Source organism: Delphinapterus leucas, chromosome 19 (assembly GCF_059928025.1).
Source record: "Delphinapterus leucas isolate spDelLeu-1000000601 "Yukka" chromosome 19, BTC_Dleu_Yukka2, whole genome shotgun sequence".
NCBI classification, from domain to species: domain Eukaryota; kingdom Metazoa; phylum Chordata; class Mammalia; order Artiodactyla; family Monodontidae; genus Delphinapterus; species Delphinapterus leucas.
In genome coordinates, this window is record NC_143147.1 from 69500757 (window position 1) to 69525083 (window position 24327).

At 42.2% G+C, this 24327-nt stretch overlaps 1 protein-coding gene across 17 annotated transcripts in view; it reads right to left on the reverse strand.

Moving 5' to 3' along the window:
* CEP112 (centrosomal protein 112) overlaps positions 1–19752 on the reverse strand; it is a 413480-nt gene extending 393728 nt beyond the window's left edge. For 3 of the 17 annotated variants that reach the window (XR_016389081.1, XM_022589828.3, XM_089901739.1), the window contains exons 1-4: positions 19633–19749; positions 13496–13609; positions 10211–10401; positions 8297–8472 (exon numbers count right to left, since the gene is read on the reverse strand). Coding sequence is in view for 15 of the 17 variants with exons in the window: in XM_022589828.3 (XP_022445536.1) it covers positions 8297–8472; positions 10211–10401; positions 13496–13601 (473 nt within the window). In the remaining 2 variants the exon portion in view is untranslated. The other 14 variants (XM_022589836.3, XM_089901740.1, XM_089901734.1 and 11 more) reach the window with 12 other exon arrangements.
* Between the last annotated feature and the right edge of the window lie 4575 nt (positions 19753–24327).

Genomic DNA, 24327 nt, shown 5'->3' on the forward strand with positions numbered 1-24327 from the left:
AATCAACGTTTATTAATATATCTCTGGTTTAATAGTATCAACACTCGAGAGTATTTTAATTCCCTCTAAGTTTTACAACACATATAAGCTTACTGTCATCCTTTTTTGTTTAAAAGAACAATCAGAACTAAACTGTTCAATATTATGATCTCACAAAAAGAAACTTGCTTGTGAAACAAAGAGATACTTATTACAAAGCCCCACTCGTTAAAAAATTTTAAAAAGTTAGAAGTGACTATATTTGTCAAAAATCTGACTCAATGAAAAAAAAAAGCCTAAAAGAAATGCAAGGCCATTATTTTCAAAGCTATTCCATCTCAGTTACAAATTGTTGTCACTTGGCCTTGCCTTGGTAAATACCTAAGAATATTTAATTAGCACATCACTGTTGAAAATTAATGAGCAGCTAAGTGGTCCCATGAGGGTGTGAAACATACTGTTCTATTGAGGATCCTAAGAAAGTTTCCATCCCTTGTTTATGAAGCAGTCTTACCCCTAGAGCTCAAGGTTAAACATCTACCTAACAAGTGTGCATTCTGGCAAAAAGACCAAGTTAATCACATTTGTTCCTCACTAAACGTTCTCTCCAAACACAATGATGAAAAAGATTGACTTTTCTTTCATTAATTTAAGAAAAATGATTAATTTTTCTTTCTTCCAAAAAAACTTGTTGGGGAGAGGTCCTCTTAAACCTTAGACTGACCAACAGGAAGCTACCAGATGCTGATCACAGGCGATCCTCACCAAAGAAGGGAGATACCCACAAAGTGCAGTAAGCACACAGCACAGGTCTCTCCCGGAGGCAGAGGCAGTTTAGATGCACCAACACCCACCTCCCACTGCCCACCTAGACAGCAGCTCTCCACCTGGCAGGAAGACCCAGGTCTAGAACTCCAAGCCCCACTTGGTAGCCCCTAATCACATATGGCTACTTGAACTAATTAAAACCCAAAATTCAGTTCCTCAGCCACAGTAGCCACACTGCAAGTGCTCAGCAGTCACATGTGAATAGTGGCTGTGATACTGGACAGCACAGCTGCGGAACATTCCCACCACTGCGGGACGCTGTATTACACTGCTGCAGAATATACGTAGTGTACGTATGGAATGAAGAGATGTAATGTACTACTGCAGAATGTATCTTTGCCTAATCAACAGGGCAATTCTTAAATAAAATGAATGTACTTTTTGTGAATAATATTTAAGGATGTTTTACTACATGTAACCCTAACCATAATTATCTATGCCAATGGACATAAAGAAACCCTAGGAAGGAAAGGTAATGATAAGCTCCCCTATAAATTCATCCAACAATTTAGAAGCAGGGGCTATTTATAGGTCAGTGCCATTTACATATAGAAATGGAGTTTAACAAATTTAAAAGATTCTATCTACTATAGTTGTTTGAGTATACAGAGTAAAAATTAAATCAATATTTTTAAAGTGAAAAATGTTTTTTCACACAGATCAACATACTCAACCATAAGTACATTTTTTCATTATACTTGGTCACCATCTGCTGGCGATGTTCTTAAACTGTACCAGCACATGAAACGCTGGCTGTACTGGGAGACATTTTTAAAGGACACAGTCTCAGCTCTTTGCCACAATGCATTCCTGGAAAACCACATCATAAAGAGGCTCATTGTAAAGCAAATCATATTTTCCATAAGGGCAGGGCTATAATTAGATTCTTCATTCCAAACTAAAATCTGGCATCAAATAACCCATGGAAAGATCTCATTAAAGCAAGATGCAGAAATTATAGTCCTCTATACTCATTTAAAATAGGATAATTATTCTCCAAGTCCTTTCTTAAAGGTATGAACATATTTGTTATTTGAAGGACACAACATAAATCAAAAGATAAAACTTTAATTTATGTAAAATTAACCTAAATCTAATATGGTAAAAGTCATATATAATAAACAATAATTCTGCTTGCATGCTCCTACAATTCTTAAGCAATCTGGATGATGACTCTTTATAAAGTGGCATCTGAGGAAATGTAAACAACTGCTGACTTCTTTCTCAGCAGTGAGGTCCTCTAAAATAAGCAGCATTGTCTCTCCTCCACCGTGAAGCAGTGTTTAAAGGTCGGCATTGATTCCACATCTCTCCTCTTTGCTTTCTCCTAACTCGTAACTCTTAACCAAAGTTTCCAGTAGAAATAATAAGGGGTATCACATCATTCTTTTTCATCGCCCCCTATCCCAGAACCTAACTACACTCTGGTGATAAGCTACCAGACCATATCATACTTGACTGAAAAGTTATAAAAAAAATTACAAGCCATTAAAAAGAAGCTTCAGGGCTTCCCTGGTGGCACAGTGGTTGGGAGTCCGCCTGCCGATGCAGGGGACACGGGTTCATGCCCTGGTCCGGGGGGATCCCACATGCCGCGGAGTGGCTGGGCCCGTGAGCCATGGCCGCTGGACCTGTGCTCCGCAACGGGAGAGGCCACAACAGTGAGAGGCCGGTGTACCACAAAAAAAAAGAAGCTTCAAAACATTTTTCACAGAACAGGAGGACAAAATAAAATCTATTATCTTTGTGTCTGTCTTTGGGATAATGCACAGAAAAAAGCACAGAGAGACGACAAGAACTGAAGTCTAATGTCACTTAGGCAGCTTCTAATACAGGCTGTGATAAAATGTTTAAAAACAGGGCCAGCCACACTGTGTTCCCTCTATCCTGGAAAAGGGGGCTTGCTGAGTTATCTAAATAAAGACTGATTCAAAACCTCTTTTATTTTATTTTTACTTTATTTTTTTATTTCTTTGGCCGCGCTCCGTGGCTTTCAAGATCTGTTTCCTGACCAGGGATTGAACCCGGTGCCCCAGCAGTGGACGCACTGCGTCCTAACCAGCGGACCACCAAGGAACTCCCAAAAGCCTCTTCTAAAATACTATTACCTCTCTTTATTCTGAGAGTGTGCAGGAATCATACTTACAATCTGAACTTTTCTGCATAGCATTAATTTCTTTCTCTCAGGAACACAGAATGACTTTTAGGAACTGAAAATAATTAATGACCAATGGATCTTAAGACAATACCCTTTGGGAAGATTAGATAATGAGAGAAGCAAAAGAGCAGTCACTCTAACAAGCAAGCCCCTGTGTGGCCTGTTAAAGTAACCATCCCCGCACCACTGATGATGGCGTTAGCAACAGCCAGCACTTTCACAGGTCCCGGGTCAGAAGCTCGACGTGCAGTATGCACTTCACCCACACAACTCTGACGTTAGTACTACCCCCATCTCCAACTTACAGGAGACGAAACTGGGGTTTAGAGAAAGTAAGTAAGTTGCCTGAGGATACATGGTTGCCAAGTGTCAGAAGTGATATTTGAGCAAAGGCAAACTGCCTCATTTCAGCTCAACCTAGAAATAACCAAGAACAAAGGTATAGTCGCCCAAGATTGCTAACACAGCTCAAGTGGAGAAAAAATGGATTATAGTGAAGTTCCCATGTTTGCTGCATAAAGTACTCATGCCTACATGGAACACCAGAAAGAATATGGGGTCTGGAATCACAAAGACCTAGATTCCAATACTGAATCCATCACTGGGAAAGTTTATTGACCTTTTACTGAAGCTGTTACCTCATCAATAAATACAAAGGGCAATTTTGTCAACCTCACAGAATTACAGACAGGATGAAATCAGATAACTTACAAAAGATTTCTAGAAGAGTATTTAGCATACAGTAGGTGCTCCATAAACGAACAACTTGCCTCACTTGGTTCCTATTTTAACAAACTAGAAATACAAGTGAAATCCACAAACATTGAGATTGTTCCTTGGGAAAATTTCATTCTTATGTTTAAATCTGTATATTTGCTATATATGGTTAGATTTATTAATGTGCATCACTATTGTAAACAGTGTGTATGCCCAAGCATTTTAATAAGATAGTGTTTTGGAAGGCAACTTGACACCATCTATCAAAAAATGTGTGAGTATTAAAAATAACATAGACATGTGTACAAAAAATTTTTGAACTTTTCACACCAGATTACTCCCACTCCCTAAAGGTAAAACAGTTTCGTACGTGGCACCCAGAAATATTCCATGCACGCGTACCCATACGTATCCATATATCCTCTTTAAAATACACACACACACACACACGAATGGAAGCTTACTACACTTTTATGTACTTCTTTTGAACTTTATACATCTTAGAGATCATTCCATACTAGCCCATATATTTTTGTTACCATTGCACAAGGTGTTGAACCTACTAATAATCCCACCAACAGCTCACCCATTAAATGTTTTACTGCGCCCAGCTACAGCATCACTAATAGCCCAAACACACACAGGAGCATGATGATATATGTACCAGGATGTTAACTAAGGCGTTCTTTTAACACTAACGAATCAAAAGCAACGAGAAGGGTAAGTTACAGTAAATCTATGCTATGGATTATTATCTGTGATGAAAAAAATTACACAGGTTACGTGACACAGGATTAAGACACAGTTAAGTGACAAAAGAACAATACATGTAGTACAAGCCAACTTATTTTTATTTATTTGTTTTTTTGCGGTACACGGGCCTCTCACTGCTGTGGCCTCTCCCGTTGCGGAGCACAGGCTCCGGACGCACAGGCTCAGCGGCCATGGCTTACGGGCCCAGCCGCTCCGCGGCATGCGGGATCTTCCCGGACCGGGGCACGAACCCGTGTCCCCTGCATCGGCAGGCGGACCCTCAACCACTGCGCCACCAGGGAAGCCCTATAATTTTTAATTACATACGTGTGGGTATGTGTGTACTATGGAATGATACACACCAAATCGTTGATGCCAACTACCTCTCGTGAGGGAAGTGAAGCAAGAACATGGAGGGAAGGACTCTTTTTACCCTTCATAGTTCTACACTGAGGTTTTTACAAAGAGCGTGCATCATATATAGACTGCATAATTTTCTAAGATGAGGATAAAAACTGTATCAGTCATCTATTGCTGCATAACCAATTACCACAGACATAACAGCTTTAAACAACACATACATTTTCTCATAGTTTCTGTGGGTCAGAAGTGCAGGTGCAGCCGAGCTCAGTCCTCTGCTTAAGGCCACACAAGGCTGCAATCAGGATTTGCCCAGAGCTGGGTTCTCATCCGGAGACTCAATGAGGGAAGAATCTGCTTCCCCACTGTCACGGTTGTCAGCAGCTTCTGTTCCTTCTGGATATGGGATTCACGGCAGCCTGCTTCTTCAAGCCAGCAAGGAAAAGACAGCAAGCCTCTAGAGCCAGTCTGCCAGCAGGGCAGAGTCTTATGTATCGTAATGTATTCATGGACGTGACAGCCCATCACCACTGCCATACTCTATTGGTTAGAAGCCACTCACAGGTCCTGCCCACACTCAAGGAGGAAGGACTGTACAAGGCTGTCAACACCCAGAGCAGGATCTCGGGGCCACCTGAAACTCTGTGTACCACAAAGACAATTAGGATCTTTACCATCTCTCAATGGTAAGCACCTGAAAGATGACCGGGAAGTAATTTATATGGATGTATCGCATGGTTGTCTAAATGAAATTAACCAAACGGTACAGGCAGGAGATCTATGTCTATGGTCTCATTAGTAACATTTTGTAAAACCATGCTCCAAATTCACATATAATTCAAGTATTTCATTGTCAAGAAAGGAAGCAGCTATTTGACATTAAATACAATAGAAGAGCTCTAATAAAATGGCAAGGCAAATTGGAAAGTGGTTTTTATAAAATAAACCATGGGTAATAACATAAGCTTACACCAAGAACTATGAAAAAGGAAAGCAAAGGATAAAACCAGGACAGGACTAGTTATGTGTTGAAACTGTCTGAAGTGAAATGCTAAGTTTACTAGTGTGCAATGTGTATTTGGTGGAAAAAAGCATGATAATAAGCCTGATAGAATATGACCTCATAATACTTCTAATGTGTCTAGAATGAGGCTACATGCCATATCCTACAGGAAGAATAAAGGTAAAGGAAAGGTGCCATCTCTATTGAATAGGGAGTCCTAACAAAGAGGCTTCAAAAGGACTCTGCATCTTTAATAATATAAAAAGGCTAGGACACAAACAGCATAATCTAAAATGCCATTAGAAATACTTCACATACAAAAAGGTCTAAGTAAAGCAGGATTTTATAAAGTGATCAAAAAAGAAACACTAAGGGGGAAAATCTTTTAAGATTAAAGAGGATGTTCAAAGGACAAGTTGAAGTGGTTGTAACATTTATGAGGCAGCATTAAACTTCAGTTCTAAGTAACAATAAATTATTCACTACAAAAACATACATGTGTCAAATATTATAAGCCTCTTAAACTTTTTAAACAATTCCTTGCAGAACGGAGGAGATGTATTAGGTCAACACGAGCAGATTCTAACTTTTTCAGCAGCACAGTATGACCACTCAGAGCAAAGGAACAACTTCAGAAAAAAATATGAAGACAGGCCATCAATAGATTCCACCACCACTACTGATCTGATCTCACACATTTTGTATCTGGTCTTAAATCAATTGTATTGCCTTTAGATGAAGTAAATGTTAGTTTTATTTTTAAGTGCCTTCATGTACGTAAAATTACAAATATCTGTTAATTAATGTACATGCAAATTAAAATTTTTAAATAGATCAAGTTAAGTTAAGAGAAGCATGTAAGTAAAGATACCCCTGAGAAGTTTTGTTTTTGCAGCCCTACTTGGCCTTGGCCTTAGTGAAATTCTAACACTTGACTAGAAAGAGACTTGTCTTTTCCAGTTCCTTCATTGCCTTTACTAATTGCATTGTTAAAAATATAAAAAGGTTAGGACACAAACAGGGCATCTCTGTAGCCTATAACCACACATCTCTTAACTTCTTCTAAAATTTATCCTTCCCTCAACTTTTTCTAACAGTACTTTTAGCAAATCCTTGTGAGCCGAGCCATTCTCTCTGCCACAATATGCCTGTCTCAAAGAGGCTGTGTCCATAATAAATTCAATGTGTGGCACTGCCTAACAGCCCATTCACTGACTCATGTAGGCACTCACCAAAAACTAAGACTCATACCGTTGGTCACAGGTGCCCGCCCAGGGCCAGGCACTGGAAATACCGTGCAGACAGGAAGAACACTGTCCCTGCCTCAGTCTCTGTAACGAGACCACAATCTCCTTACACCCCAACTTACTGCTACACAGCTAACAAAGATTCCAGTCACACCTCTTCTGCTTCTAAATCTCCTAGGAAGGCAAAAATTAGTATTTAATACCACCTGCTATGGACTCATCTATTCATTCTTTTTCACTCTTCCGAAACATGTCCTTAATTATATCACCTCTTCCTGTTCCATATTAATTTGTTTCCCCTTTCTAATAAAAAAATTTCATATGGGCTGGATCTCTTGCTTTCTGTTCACCTGTTCTTTTCCACCATAATACCTGAGGTCTGAAAAACATAACCAGACTATAACAACTACGAAGACACTTCAAATTACTTATCAGATTGCTGAATCTTTTAAGGAATAAACCAAAAAAAATTATAGCAGAAAAGAAAGATTACATTGTTAACCTATTCAAATTCCAAAAATTAAAATTACCAAGAGAATGGTGAGGAGTGATGTATGAATTGACACCGTCCAATACTTTAACATTTCAGGGAACAGTGCCAAAGGTAAAACTCAAAATCTGATAAAATTCCAATTTAAATCTATCCGTCCTAAAGGCCAAAAGTTATACTACAACAACAACTGTTTTATTGTGTACTTAAAAAACTTAGAAGTTCACTTTCATTTGTACTAAAAATCCTATTTAAGCTTAGTACTCTAGTAAGAAAGCACAGTTTAATAGGGTTTATGTTTGCATTCATTATTTTATTAAATCAAAACGAATACTGTTCAATGAGGGGAAAAGGACAGAAATTCAAGCATAAGCTTCAAGATGGATATGGAGGATGTTATACTTGGTTGAAGTCAGTGAAATGTTCTTAATTCATGCTTGTCATAAAGGGAAACAGAGAACTGTGTCATTTAAAGATTTTCAGGCACCACTTTCCAAGCAGTGGACTAGATAGAAATATTTAACATATATCCAAAAAGCAGCTAAAAACATACTATAATCTTGAATATACAACAAATGGAAAAGCAAAACTGTTATTTTAACTATACAACATTCCTTCATAGCCCTCAACTTCATAGCAAAAATATAAAGTAAACCAACTGCTTATCATAAAAAAAAACATGGAAAAATGGAATGTACTAACCAGTTCCAAAGATGGGCTAAATAATGAAACACACTTGAAACCCCAAGTTCATGGCGTACCTCTGGACATGGGTCGGTGACTGTACCAAAGAGCAATCTTCTCCAGAAGAAAGCGTCCGTGACTCGCTGAATCTGTGCTCACCGTTCCCCAGCTCGCCCATCACCCAGTCTGGTAATCCTTCTGGGCTGGACAATCCTTTGGCTTGTGCTGGATTTGGTTCTTCAAAATAGATGGACTGATTTTTAAAAATTAGAAAAATTATTTTTTCAAAATGTACTATATGAGATAATCAGTTAAGATTTCCATCAAGTTTAGTGACAACCTTTCAAATACTCAAATTCAATTACATAAAAATATATAAAAATGTATCATTCAATGAAATATTAAAATACATAAAATGGATAACTTATTTACATTTTAGTTATGTTGTGCTGTATAAGAAATCTGATAAATGATAAAATTACATGACAGATACATCTGATAATAATGATTTATATTACAAAAGGAATATTAGCTGTATGAAAAGATAAGTGAAAAGTTCTTTTTAAATCATGTGCTCTCTTATTTCTTTCTGTGATCATTAACTACTCTGCACACACACACACACACACACACACACATACACACACACACACACACAAATCAGTAGGCAGAGAAACCAAAATCAATAAAAACCAGAAATAAAAATTTCTAGTCATCCTGCAGTATCTCACAAGCTAGATGAAAAATCCAAGACAGGTCTCTAGGCCTTTACATTATTAACATTAGTAAAATAAAGCCCTTTCCTACAATTCCATAAAATGAGTGTGAAAGGGAAAGCATGATACAATACACTCATATTTCAACATCTGAATGTGTTTCAGAAAATGTTCTACCTTCGGTCATTAAGAATAGATGGGCCGGGACTTCCCTGGTGGCGCAGTGGTTAAGAATCCGCCTGCCAATACAGGGGACACGGGTTCAAGCCCTGGTCCAGGAAGATCCCACATGCCGCGAAGCAACTAAGCCCGTGCACCACAACTACTGAGCCTGTGCTCTAGAGCCCACGAGCCACAACTACTGAACCCACACGCCACAACTACTGAAGCCCGGGCGCCTAGAGCCCGTGCTCTGCAAGAAGAGAAGCCACCGCAATGAGAAGCCTGCGCACCGCAACGAAGAGAAGCCCCCGCTCGCCGCAACTAGAGAAAGCCCACGTGCAGCAACAAAGACCCAACACAGCCAAAAAATAATAAAAAAAAAACAAAACAAGAATCCGCCTGCCAATGCAGGGGACACGATGGTCTGGGAAGATCCCACATGCAGCAGAGAAACTAAGCCCATGCACCACAACTACTGAGTCTGCACTATAGAGCCTGCAAGCCACAACTACTGAGCCCGCGTGCCACAGCTACTGAAGCCCGTGCACCTAGAGCCCGTGCTCTGCAACAAAAGAAGCCACCACAATGAGAAGCCCACGCACCGTAACGAAGAGTAGCCCCCACTCGCTGCAACTAGAGAAAGCCCACGCGCAGCAATGAAGACCCAACGCAGCCAAAAATAAATAAATAAATAATAAATTTTTTGTAAAAACTTAAAAAAAAGGTAATTCAATCCAACCTCTCGTTACATTAAATAATACATACAGAAGAGCTTAATAAACTAGAATTTACTGACATCCATAAATTATTACATAATCCAGTGAAAATTAGTGGGAAATTAAGGCTCAATATTTAAAAATTCATTTTAATGTTTTTAGAAATATTGTAGAATACTGCAGGATGACTAAATCAATTAAGTATGGTTCCATTAGAGCTCAATATCTGATTTCCATTCAAGGTGGAAAAAAACGGAATCAGGGAGCAAAAAAATAGTTTTAGCTAACATATTTTCTAGGACTTGTAGCTTAATAATATGACCATTCCCAAATGGGATGATAAATTGACACTTTTAGAGAAACAAACGAATGCATCTTTTGGGTCAAAGACACCTACCATGTATGAAGGTAAAGTTTTCAGCGTCCCTGGCTCAGGGCGGTGGGTGAAAGGGCCCTCGAGAGCCCCCCGCCTGAGCATGTGTAGTAAGAGCTTTGCGTACAGATTCCGATTCCTCCTGCCTGTGACCCCTGCTCCTGTTCCTGAAGGCTCACACAGTTTTCTAATCCAAAGTGCACACCTCTGCCGCTCTAGAAATACAGAGGAGCTGTTAGAGACTTGAGTTTTCAAAAAATAAAACATTACATTAAAGACCCATAAAACATCTGCTCTAGTCTGCAGCAGGGCTTGGCTGACAGCGAATATTTTAGGTTTTGCAGCCATATGACATCTACCCAACTCTGCCGCTGTAGCATGAAAGCAGCCACACACCATTCACACCACACGTCACCAAATGGTTATGGCTGTTTTCTAATAAAACTTTATAAAAAAGGCAGCAGCCTGGATGTGGCCCAAGGGCTACAGTTTGCCAACCCACCCTGGTCTAGAGTTTAACTTTAAACTAGTAATAAGATCTCAGGATTGCTACCAAATAAATCTGAGACAAAAATGTTGCTGTTCGCATAGCACAGGGAGATCAGCTCGGTGCTTTGTGACTGCCTGGAGGGGTGGGGTAGGGAGGGTGGGAGGGAGGGAGACACAAGAGGGAAGAGATATGGGAACATATGTATATGTATAACTGATTCACTTTGTTATAAAGCAGAAACTAACACACCATTGTAAAGCAATTATACCCCAATAAAGATGTTTAAAAAAAAAAAAGGTTGTTGTAAAACCATCTCTAAAATAATTTCAGTTGTGTTGAAAAATCTTTCTGTAATTCTCATTACACAAACCAAGAGAGAGCGAATGCAATCTTATTTAGCATTTTTAACCTAATCTAAAATTGAATCTCAAATGTTTTATTTATTAAACTGGTAATCTTCAGGGATTTGTGGATGATTTATTTAGGAATTTCTTTTAACCTCCCTAAAAACAATTGAGGGTTACATATTTACATGTAATTTTGAAAAATAATTATCCCTTTAAAAGCTACCTTAAAAATGTAGCACAGTTTGATCCACATATAATGACCTACTGACTATCTTATCTTACCACGACACAGAATTGTTTTTAGGTCTCAGGAAAACCATTTTGACATTAATCTTTTATCAGTCTAACTCAATTTGAGGATTATATATCTAACACAAATCATAAATCTGCTTCAATGTCTTAGTTTCTAAAGGTCATATTCATTTATTGTTTTACCTACAAAAATCCCTGGGGCAGATTTAACACTTTGCTCATACTGGATTTATCACTACACGTATGAAAGGTAGTCTCTAAATAACTTTTGTACTTTTAGCTTTGAAAATTATATAATCACAAAACAAACTTCTTGAAATATCAGGTGTACTTTGTGCAAAAAGAAAATACAAACTAAAGCGGATAAACTTAAGCAAACAGTTTTTCAAACTATATGTTTATGTGCCCTGCAGCAAACTGAGATCCATATAATAGTCGACGAATAGAACTTAGTACAACAATCTGGCTAATGAAAAAAATTAATTCCTCTATTTAAAATAATGGCGAAAACCATTATCAAAAGTAGAAGTTAACTATAATGAAATTTAAGTTATTATGAATGTTCAGGTTCTTGACTGGGATGTGAGTTTCTGAGCATTCATTATGAATTAATTACATAAAAGAGGGTCAGGGATGTACCAATACATACTGACAATGAGTCATGAACCAAAGATTACAATTAATCCAATTCTATGTACCCCAAATCCCTTTTTAAAAGAAGATGAGGGACTTCCCTGGTGGCGCAGTGGTTAAGAATCTGCCTGCCAATGCAGGGGTCATGGGTTCGAGCCCTGGTCCGGGAAGATCCCACATGCCGTGGAGCACTAAGCCCGTGCGCCACAACTACTGAGCCTGCGCTCTAGAGCCCGTGAGTCACAACTACTGAAGCCCGCGCACCTAGCACCCGTGCTCCACAACAAGAGAAGCCACCGCAATGAGAAGTCACCCCAAGAAGCCCATGCGCCACAAGGAAGAGTAGCTCCCACTCGCCCCAACTACAGAAAGCCCACATGCAGCAACAAAGACCCAATGCAGCCAAAAATAAATTAATTAATTAATTTTTAAAAAGTGATACTGCATCTTTAAAAAAAAAGAAGATGAAATATGAGGATAGTCTGAAGTACATTTATAATGAGAGATTTTAATATACACTTATGCTAATCAGCAGATCCAAGACAAGAAGGAAAAAAAGGCAGTGAGTATCAGAAGAGGACACAGTATAGAAATATCATTAAATACTAATTCAACTAATCGTGAATGAGCCACGGGACAGGAAATATTCATTTTAAGAAAAGCAGAGGAAGAAAGAAGAGATTACCATCCAACAAGGCAAGAGAAGAAGGCAGAGGAAGAGGCGTGAAGGGGAGACCATGCCAAGCCACCCTGGACCCAGACAGGCTGCAGGCCCTGCCTGGTACGATGGGTGACCACAGAATGCGTAACTCATACACTGCGCTCCCTTTTCCCAGTGCAGATCCCTGGAATAAAGATCTAACATTGAGTCGGCTCCTCATGTTGAATATGAAGTTGACTCAGACACCTCACAGAAACAGGGAACCTGGACAACACTGGGGTAAAAGCCGGTCTCCTGGTCCCACTCCGAACCCTCCTCGCAAAAGCTCCCAAATCAGATTTACCTTTACGGCCAGCCTTACGCCTACTATGACTCAGAGGGTCTTCCCTGCCCCTCAAACTCTCTTCAACTGCTCTCCGATAAACCTTTTTTACTTGAGACAAAGACTCACAGAGGAGAAAAGGTTAGGAATTGCAGACAAGATGCCAACAAAAACGCATTCACACTTGATTTTAGTCAGTCAACCAATGAGCATGTAAGACTAACAGATTCTTTTCTGCTTTGATAAACAAAAGGGTCAGAGACAGGTGGACAGCAGGCTCCTGAAAGAAGAACCATCTTCATGGTAGGAGGAAAAAGACGCAGGAAAAAACAGTTACAGCTAACTTTAAAGACCCATGCAATTTAAGCTCATGACCTGTGAGAAGTGGTCTCACAGTAATAATACCTTTCCACAGTTCAGTAGTTCACCATGACTGAATTTCTGTTTACCCTCCAACAGCTCAAGGTAAACAATCCTCTACCAGCTTAAGATGAAAACTGTTACTAAATGAATCCACTTTTCATTTTGAAAGTTCATGGGTTTGACTAAATAATACAAAGAAAAAAATTAATTTTAAGAACGTAATTTTCAAACATAATCTTACCTGACCTATGGGGTAATTTTAGAACAAAGGGCTTCATATCTACCACAAAGTGATCAAATTCCGCATCCAGCTTCTCCCATTTTTCTTCTTCGCTTCCCATTTCCATAATTCAGCCTGTAGAAGATTTAAAATTAAAATATTAAGATCTGTATGCTGAAAACTACAAAACTCATGAAAGAGATCAAAGGTAGTATTAAATACCCCCAAATTGATCTATAGATTTAATGCAATTCCAATCAAAATCCCAGCAGTATTCTTTGTAGATATACACAAGCTGATTCTAAAATTTACGTGGAAAGTTAAAGGAATTAGAATAGCAGAAACAATCCTGAAAAAGAAGAACAAGTTTGGAACACTCACATTACCTGATTTAAGATGCACTATAAAACTACAGTAGTCAAGACAATATGGTATTGGTGAAAGGATAAGACACATAGACCAATGGAACAAACCAGAGAGTCCAGAAATTGACCAACACAAATGTGGACAACTGACACTCGACAAAGGTACAATTCATGGAGGAATGATAGTTTTTACAACAAACAATGCTGTAACAATTGGGGATCCATATGCATAAATAAATTTCAACAAATAACCTCACTCTGTATACAAAAATTAACTCAAAATAAATAACAGACCTAAGTGTAACATGTAAAACTATAAAACTCTTAGAAGAAAACAGACGAAAATCTTCATGACTTGGTGTTAGTCAAGGATTTCTTAGATACATCACCAAAAGCACTACCTGTAAAAGAAAAAATTGATATATTGGACTGTATCAAAATGAAAAATTTCTGTTCTGCAAAGAACTCTTTCCAGGAGTTGAAAAGATAAGCTACAGCTTGGGAGAAAATACTGCAAATCATTTACCTCAGAAAGGACCTATATCAAGAATACATAAAGAACTTTTAAAACTAAACCATAAGAAAACAAACAACCCAATAAAAGTAATCAGCAAAAAAAATTAGTTCCTTTACCAAAGAAGATGTACAGTTGAGAAGTAAGCGCGTGAAAAAGATGCTTAACATCATTAATCATTAGAGAAATGCAAATTAAAACCACAATGAGATATCACTACCTGCCTATTAGGACAGCTAAAATTAAAAAGGCAAACACCACCAAAGCTGCTGAGGGCACAGCGCGAGAGGCCTTCTCACGCACTGCTGGGAGCAGCACAGAGCGGTGCAGCCACTCCGGAAGGCAAGGTTAGCCATCGCCCGCCCCGTTAAACATACCCTTAGCGGAGGAGCCAGAAATCCCCCTCTTGGGCATTTATTCAGGAGAAGCAAAATCTCTATTCGCACAGAAACCCGGATGTAATGTTTCTAGCAGCTTTCTTCTTCTGTAGCCACCAAACCCTGGAAACACCCACGTGTCCCTCCCCCGGGTGGCCTCGCCACACGACGAAACAGCGCTCGGGCAGAGAGAGGAAGGAAGCGCCCACAGGCCCCGCCACACGGGTGAGCGTCCACGCGCGAGTACGCGACGCGCAAGGCGCCGTTCCTGGAGGGGCCGCGTGCTGTACGACGACACCCACTCGTACGGCATCCCGGAAAAGGCAAAAGCTACAGGCACACAGAACAGCTCGGTGGCGCACTTGGTTAGCACTGGGGCGCAAGGAGAGCACACGGGGCGCTGCGACTGTCCCGCGCCTTCTGCGCCCGAGGTCATAAAAACCCATTCTGAGTCTGTGTAAAAATTCATCACACTGCACACCAAGAAAGCGATTTTAACCGTACGTAAATGTAAAATGTTTAACTTCCATCAAAAAACGTAAAATACTAGTCCTCGTACTTCTTCCTAATCAGGAAGAAAACCACTGAAAATGAAGGGGGTGGACCCCCAAAATCAGACACAGAGCTTCTGACAAAATTTCTTACGTTAAAAATATACCCAAGAGTCCACATGTTCCTCTTAGGTTCGAAATGCCTTGGTAAGGATGCGCACCATCTCTACGCTATGCATGGTCCCCAATTTGTCATTTGGCCGGTTTACAAACCACACGTTTGGGGAAAGGCTCCGGTGTGCCTCGGCGGCGGCCCTGCTCCACAGACGCCCTCCCTCTGCTCAGCGGGCCCCTAACGTTCACCAGGGCGCCCACCTCAACACCAGCAGCCCCTGCGCGGACGGCCCTGGACCCGGCCCCTCTGCGTCCGGCCGCCGGCCGTCCCTCGCAGCTCGCGGCGGTGGGCCGGCGGCTCCCTCGGGGCCCGACGAGCCCTGCCGGGGATCTTCCCCCCGCGCCGGCAGGCAGCCGTGCCGGGAAGGGAAGCAGTCTCTGACGTCCACGCTACCGCTCCCAGCCACGGCTCTCGCAAGCCCGCCCGCAACGCCCCTCTTATGAGGCCCCCGCCAGCGGGCTGGACCCAGCGCTCCCCCCGCATCGCTGCCGCCCACCAAAACGCCCTCCGGCCGATCGGCCTCTTTTCCTCCCTACTCCGCACGACAGCGACCGCTCGACACGGTCCTTCGCTCCTCAGCTGAGGGTCTGCTGGAGAAAACGGGCACCGCCCTGAGGTCCCACCGCAATCCTCCGTTTTCTCCCATTTCGCCGTCCACAAGGCAGCCCTGAAACTTTTACCAGCCCTCTCCAAGCCCCTAAGCCGTTGCAGCTCCTTTGACTCTCCACGTGGGAAGCTCACCTCTTCCTGGGAGGAAAACGGCACGCTCTTCCCTCCACCGCCCAACTCGCCTCCTCGGGAACACATCCTCACGTGCTCGCCCCCACCCCCGCGTCGGAAGCGCTGACCGTCCTCCCTGCCGCCGAGACCTCCATCACTGTCAGGGGCCTCCTCGCTGTTTCACACTGACTCCTTCCCCTCCGCCGTCCCCATTCGCTAAGCCCCGTGAGCCAACACAGCAACAAACGCTCAGAAAGGTCTCAGAACCTGCCTGTGTGCCTATTCTCACTGCCGCTCTCTCAGAGCAAGCCCTCCCCACCGCCGACTCACCCTAACTCTCCCTGCTTCAGTCCTCACTGGCACCAGAGATGTCCCAAGTACAAAGCTCCGCACATCACTTCCTGTCTCCACCGCCCACTGCCACGGGACAGTATCCAAACCCAAAGTTAGGCCGGCCTGCCAGGGCCTTTGCCTTCTGAGCTCCCTACACACGCACGCACACGCACACACACATGTGCACAGATGACCATGCCCCACCAGTGAACTCCCTGCCATTCTGCAAACACATCCAAGCCCTTACAGGATCACACAGGCTGTCCCGCTGCATGGACTCATCAAGAAATGCAACTCAAACATCACTTCAGAGTAGAGCTTGCCCCACACATCCCAGACTCATCTCTCCATCTTAGTGTGTACTGCTCACATCTGTGCCACGGCATTCATCACGCTGTTACCTCTTTTTTACACATCTGTGTACTATTTACAGGTCTGCCACCATCTGTGAGTTGCTCCTGAAAGGCAAGGACCGTGACTGACACATCTTAGTAGGTACCTAGCACATTACACGGCACATAATAGAAGCTGAAGAATCAATCGACTGGTAAATAAAAGCTAACTAAAGGGATTAATGTCTTACTTTTACATGCCTAATACAGGCAAACCTCAGAAATATTGCAGGTTCAGTTCCAGACCACAGCAATGAAGCAAACATCGCAATAAAGCAAGTCACACGAACATTGTGCTTTCCCAGTGCACATAAAAGGTATGTTTACGCTATACTATAGTCTATTAAGTGTTCAATAGCATTAGGGTAAAAAAATGTACATACTTACCTTAATTAAAAATTACTTTATTACTAAAAAAAAGCTATCCATCATCTGAGCCTTCAGCAATTTGTAACCTTTTCGGGGGTGGAGGGTTTGAAATATTGTGAGAATTACCAAAATGTGACCCAGAGACACAAAATGAGCAAACACTGTTGGAAAATGGCACTGGTAAACTTGCTCAAGGCAGGGCTGCCACAAACCTTCAATTTGTAAAAAACGCAAAAGCGTAATAAAGCAAAGCGCAATAAAACAAGGCATGCCTGTGTTTTGTTTTGTTTTGTTTTTTAATTCTGTTCTGAGTACCAAATAGGTCCCCTAGAATAGAAATACTATTGCCCTTAATTCTATTTACCAAAACCGGTTGTTGTACCTTCTGCATTACAGTAGAAGAAACATATTTCAAATTCAAGACTTGGTTAAGATAAATTTTATTTAAGCGCATTTGCTGACTGGTTAGTTGGCTTGGCATTGCTTGGTTGTGTGGTTTTGTTCTGCATTCCTACAGTAACTAGGTGCATTCATACGTAACTCCATCAGTTACGTACCTGGCAACTGAAGGCTAGGATACCACTGCTGGATGTTAGATCATAAAGCTGAAAAGCAACTATTCAAGTGGATGAACAAACAAATGGAAACTCAAAAACCCAGAATTTTAAGCACAGCTTTGACCTGGAAGTGTATTTCCAGGCTTAAAACAGTTCATCCTGCCCATGTACTCTAACATATGCCTGAGAGCACCCGCAGCTAGACAAAAAGATTCCTAATAATCACTAACTCGCAACAAACCTTTGACACAGGCAGGAGATGTTAGTGTTTAGAGAAACGAAAACTCAGTAAAAAGACCCAAAGTCGTGAAATTAAACATAAAGCTCAAACTAAAATTCTGAAACCGTTAGCTCTCAGATCCATCATATCTGACCTCTTGGCCATTTAAATATGAATCAGCAATATCTCCAACTAGTAAAGAAGTTGGAGAAAAGTAGAAAGACGATCATAATTGCTATAATAACATGCGATACTGGAGTACACATTTTTTTTAAAAAGCACTATAAAGAATCAGTGTGATACTTGGTAAAAGCTAAAACTCAGCTTTTCCTATCCCTTATTTATTCTCCAACAAAATGAAAAAAAAATTAAGTTATCGTTCCAAACTTTCAAGGAATTCTTGCTACAGAAATTACATCTTATAAGTAGGTTATATCTACTTAGTCCCAGCTAATCAAAAAGTTTTATTACGATTTATTAGAATTGCAGATTTAAATTATTAGAATTAAAAAATAAGGAAAGCTGTATCTTTGACTTAGGTTTAAAATAGAGTGTGCCTGCCAGTCACATAAATTAGTGCAAACGCAAAAAAGGAAGTAAACTGGGTGAGTCTTGCTTATAGCTATAGTATAGTTGGCTCATGTCTTTTATTTAACTCACCGGCACTGTCTTTTTTTAAACCTGTGTCTATGTGGACAGCTACAAAACGGGCTAAGAACTTCTCAAGGTGCTTAGCTGTCATAGGGGTCAGCAGAGCATAAGCGGGCCACAAACATTAAAGGTCCTGGGGAAAAGCAGCCACACCGCTCAACAAGGAACACACCTCACATACATCAGGCCCCGAATAAACACACTCCTCAAAGTTGCATGAAGTCAATTTTGTTCAATCAAACCATACTTTAAATAGATGGCGGATCATTACACAAAACTTGAAAACCGTCCTCCGGTACATGAAGCCGGTTTACAGGTGCCTGTTTCACCCGGCTCGCCCTTTTGGGTGTTTGGACAGTTACCGGGCACTGACCGCGCCCCGGCATCACCCTGGAGACGGGGGAGCACGCCGAGGCCTGGGGGGGCCAGTGACGGCTGGGGTGCGGCTGGGCCGCAGCCTGAGCCCTGCGGGGCGGCTCGTGCCCCCGCACCGGCCTTTTCTACCCCGTGTCCACGCACCTGTAAACAGGAAGGACGCACGACCCTCAACACACAGGCCGCTCGCATGGACGTCCCTCGTCCCTCGGACACTCGGACCCGGGACACCGGGTCGTGGCCAGCGGGCCGGCGGCGGGCCGGGCGTCCCGGGGGCCGCCCCTCACCCCGAGGGCCCAGGACGCCGTCCGGCTCCGGGGGGAAGTGCTCCCGCCTGCCTGGAGCCCGGGCGCGACCCCGTCAGGTGCCCGGACCCGGACATGCTGACCCGCCCCAACTTTCTCAAAACCTCCCCGCCCTGCTCGGCCCGGACTCCAGTCCGCCCGCGACGCAGCGGCCGCCCGCGCCCAGAAGCCCCCGCGGCGCGCGCCCCACAGGCCTGGAGAGAGGCCCGGGCCCGCCCACGGGGCGACCGCTCCCCGCGCAAAATTCCACCCGAGAACCCGCGTGTGGGGACCCCGGAGGGGAAATCGGAAAAACGAGAACCTGGCGCCCCTACGTGCAAGCTTTCCGAGCGGTCCCGCCGCCGCCGCCGCCGCCGCCGCCACAAAAAGGTTTCAAATCCGTGCCGGCGCAGAGGTCGCAGCCTCGCAGCAGGCCCGGGGGGTGGGAGGAGCCGGCTGGGCGGTGGGACGGGAGGAGGTGCCCAGCTCGCAGGCCCCGCCCCATTCCCCAAGCCTCCGGCGGCCGCGCGCGGCGCCGTTGCCATGGCGACGCTCCGGCCCTCGGCTGCCCCGCCCAGCAGGCCGGGGACGGGGACTTCCGCACTAGCGTTTCCCCGCCCCCCAGGCCGCGCGGCGCCGTTGCGCTGACGACGCTACGGGCCTCTACTGCCCCTGCCTAGCAGGTCGGGAGCAGGCACGTCCGCGCTCGCGTTTCCCCGCCCCCCTGCGCTGGGCGGCGTTGTCATGGCGACGTCCCGGCCCTCAGCGCAGCTTCCGGCTCGCTTTCCAGCCTGGCGGTTTCTAGACCAATCCCAAGCAGAGACTCCCGAGATGACCAGACCACGCGCTGGACACTGCTGCTTCAGGCATCCCGCTCGGACAGTAGCTTGTGAACACTTTAGGGGCTGTAGAGAAAGAACGGGTAAAGAGCAAAGAACATGGGGTTGCAGTAGGATATTCACAGAGGGTGGACAAACGACATTGAAAGAATCTAAAGAACTGAGAACTTACTGCCTGGTATCTCACAACCCAGAGGTGAATACCGTTGAATTAAAGGAGAAAATGAACACTGCTTTTTTTTTTTTTTGCATTCATAACTATCCAAGATCTGAAAAAACTTACCCCAAATTCCGAAGATGCTGAAATAATATGAAAAGGCTTTGTGTTTACCAATTCTGGATAGAATAACAAGATCAAGAGGAAAATGTATTTTTGCTGCTCCCAGGAAGTCTCATCCACCTCGGGGCGGTCTCCATTGCTATGTTGTGGTTTTCTCTGGTCTTCTGTTACATTTCTGGAAAGGCTCTGAACTATATATATTTTTTAAAATACCGAACAGAAACAAAATTTAAATTGTAAAAACACTCACTTAAATGAAATTCAGTTTACCACTGTTTTTCATGTAATTTCACACAGGATTCCTTCTGCAGTAACTGCAATACACGCAGTGTGATGCCAAATCTAACATAAACACAGCTTGAAGCATCTTTTCAATTTTCCATAAAGAAAATAGAAGATTCATTCATTTGTAACTAGTTACTTTCAAGCTTCCAGAGGGAAGGCATATATTCTTTCCAAGGTGCTTTTTCAAACCCTCCCACTGGAAGTAACGGTTTTTCCCACCAATGGTTTTTCATGGTTTCAGTGACAAATTATTAAAGCTAAGGAAAAGAAGAGGTGTGAAATACTTTTAGGAATGTTTAGTTTCTCAAAAGCATAGTTGAACATGTTTATAGCTAAAGAATAATGGGTAATTCAGTCATTTGCACAGAGAATCTGGGATGCAAAACCCACACATGCAATTGCAGGAATTTGACCACCCAATGAAGAGGTTCAAAACTATGCTGCTGGAAGAACATAAAATGAATTTGACAATTGATGTCTAAATGAAGACTAGCAGAAAAGTAGAAGAAGAAAAAAGGGGATTGAGGGGGGAAATGCAACAAAGTCAAGTTCATCTAAGAAAAAACTGCAGCAGAAAAAAAAAAATACATGACTTAAAAGGTTAAAAAAATTAAGGTAAGTTTCTTAAAATAATTTCTATATTTAGGTGAAAGTAAGAGGAGAAAATCTCCTTTTACATTTTCAAGAACTAGGAGATTGTCACTATGTATATATATATATATATACACACACACACATATATATATTTTAAAAATTAAGATATGTACATAGGATTTTTATAGTTATTTATGTAATACATATGTAGCTGGGATGCCAACTGGAACCTGAGCTGTGTTGACCTTTGGATTCAAGCTTATGTGTCACGATGTCCACTGGAAATCTCCTTCCATGACAACTAAGGAAACTTCTAGAAAGTAACTCACCCTAGGTGACAGTAAGCAGATCTGGTTCAGTAACAGTACACAAACATTGAATGGACAGGTGGTTCCACATAAAGTAGTAGCCATGGGTTGACTTCCAGCTCTCCTCCTTTGCTTGTAACAGAGTGATTCCCAATCTTTTAAGGTGAAGATTTTCCTTTGAGAATCTTAAAAAGCTATACCTCTCCTGCCCCCTGTACTTCACCACCCCTAAATGCCCACATGCCCAAAAATATGAGTACAAATCAAAGGATTCCCCAAATTCCTCAAGTCCATCCATGGAACCTCGGTTAAGAACTTCTGCCCTATGGATTTTATATCAACTTAAACATTGAGAACAGAAGCTATAGCGGCATTCTTGTCCATAATTTCTGAAGCTATTACGGACAAACTCAGTACAGACATCACTGCCCTCAACACTTGGTTCCAGCTACCTCAGGGCAGTCATTAGTAAAAAGCAGCAGCAGCAGGGATGCCTTCAGCGAGCATCAGAGGCAAGCAATGAGAAAAATATCCTCACAGCTACACACACTCGGAGAAAAACAGATGATGCCCACCATATGGTGGCTTAGGAAGATGCAGAGCACGCGTGAGCCCCACCCTGGGAATACTTCGGAAGAAATATCTGGAATCGGAGTCCCTTCAGGGACCCCAAGGGTGAAGACAGATAAATACTCTGTTGTAAATGTTCCAGCGTAGCCAGCCCCAAGCTTGCGTGGCCTGAAAAATACTATTTCACACGAAGGTTTTATGGCCACAAACCTATGGCAACCAATTAATATGACTTCTATGTCTAGTTATTTCTTAAAGGATAATAATTTGTCACCTCAATATATATTTATTGAACGTCTAGTATGTGTAGATTGTTTTAACGGAATGTTTCTTCTACCACGAATGTTCTGACAGCTCACCCTAAACGTCACTTTCTCAGAGAGGCCATCAGTGCTTCTCAAACTACCCCTTACTCTCTTTCAAAGCCCCGTGCTCTTTATCTTCACTGCCTTTATCAAAATTTGTAGTCAAATATTAACTGATATTAAAGATCTTTTTAAAATGTCTATAGGCGGGACTTCCCTGGTGGTCCAGTGGTAAAGAATCCGCCTTACAATGCAGGGGACATGGGTTCGATCCCTGGTCGGGGAACTAAGATCCTACATGCCACAGGGCAACTAAGCCTGCGTGCCACAACTACTGAACTCGTGCACCTGAACTAGAGCCCCTGTGCCGCAAACTACAGGGCCCATGCGCTCTGGAAGCCACACGCCACAGCTAGAGAGAGAAAACCCACCACCACAACTAGAGAGAAGCCCACGCACTGCAACGAAAGATCCCACATGCCTCAACACAGATCCCGCATGCCGCAACTAGGACCCAACGCAGCCAAAAATAAAAGTAAATAAATAATAAATCTAAAAATTTTTTTAAAAATAATATGTCTATAGGTTCCATCAGGACAAGGACCATATCTGCTGGGTTTTACCACGGCAGACCCAGAGTTCCTAGCACGGAGAGGCAATCCGTACATGTTTATTGAACCAAAGAATTAACGCAGATGGGCTTTTCGTGCTTCTCTCTGTACCTGGAGTGGAATATGGCCGCCCCATAGCTCCCTGCTATGGGAGAGTCCAAATTTCTTTCTAAGAGAGTGAGTCTGACTGGTCTAATGTGAATCAGGAGAGCACACTTAGTCGGATCAGGTAAGGTCAGGAGACTGGGCATCCCATCATATAAACATGACTTTGTCAGCTCACCCTTGTGCTTAGGGGAGAGTAGCTGGGGTTCTTTTCTCAGAGAAGGGGATGGATGAGTTACCTCAAATGGTTCCAAGTATAACACAGCTTCAAGAGTTGGGAGGACAGAGATGAGTTTCTTCCCTCCAAAAGTTTACGGTATAGTAGGAGGTAGTAACACAAATACCGAATAACCATATTAGAGTCAGATTATGCCACCTGGTTTAAAATAATATGGGAATAGAGGGGAGATTAAGAAAACACATTACTGTGATTATAAAGTTACCATATGAAAATATATACTGAACCTTGTTTTATCTTTGGTTTTAAAAAGGTATTGAAATTGAAACATTATTTCCATTGGAAATGTTATTTCCTATCAGCCACAAATGACTTAAATGAAAATAGAAGGATTGTTCCAAAAAGAAATTAATGGTTTACCTCAATATTTAAAAATCAAATGGTAACATAGTTGATAATGATAGGATAAACATGATCCCCAAAATAGTTTTTCTTTCCCAGGTGGGAAGTTAATTATGCTATACTTCTCAAGTTGAAAGGGATCTATTTATTTTCAAAATATAAACTTAAAATTAAGAATTAGTCTGGATAATACTGAGCAATGTGAAGTCGATGATTCTCTACATAAAACTTGGGACAATGTGACTTTTACTAATTAGAAAGATAAGTTTTCATAGATATTTTGAGCTAGGCCTGCATTTTGTTATAAGTATTAAATCTGATTATCCATATATTTCAAAATCCTGTTCTATAAAATTATAGTAACTATAGCAGAGACTAGAGGTTACTTCCATTTTGTTTAAGCTACTGTTATCTGAATTTTCTGTTTATATACAGTCAAACTTAAACCTGATACAGTAATTTACTTCTCTCAACTTTAAATTATATGTATATAAAACATATGTTTCCTGGGCTTCCCTGGTGGTGCAGTGGTTGAGAGTCCGCCTGCCGATGC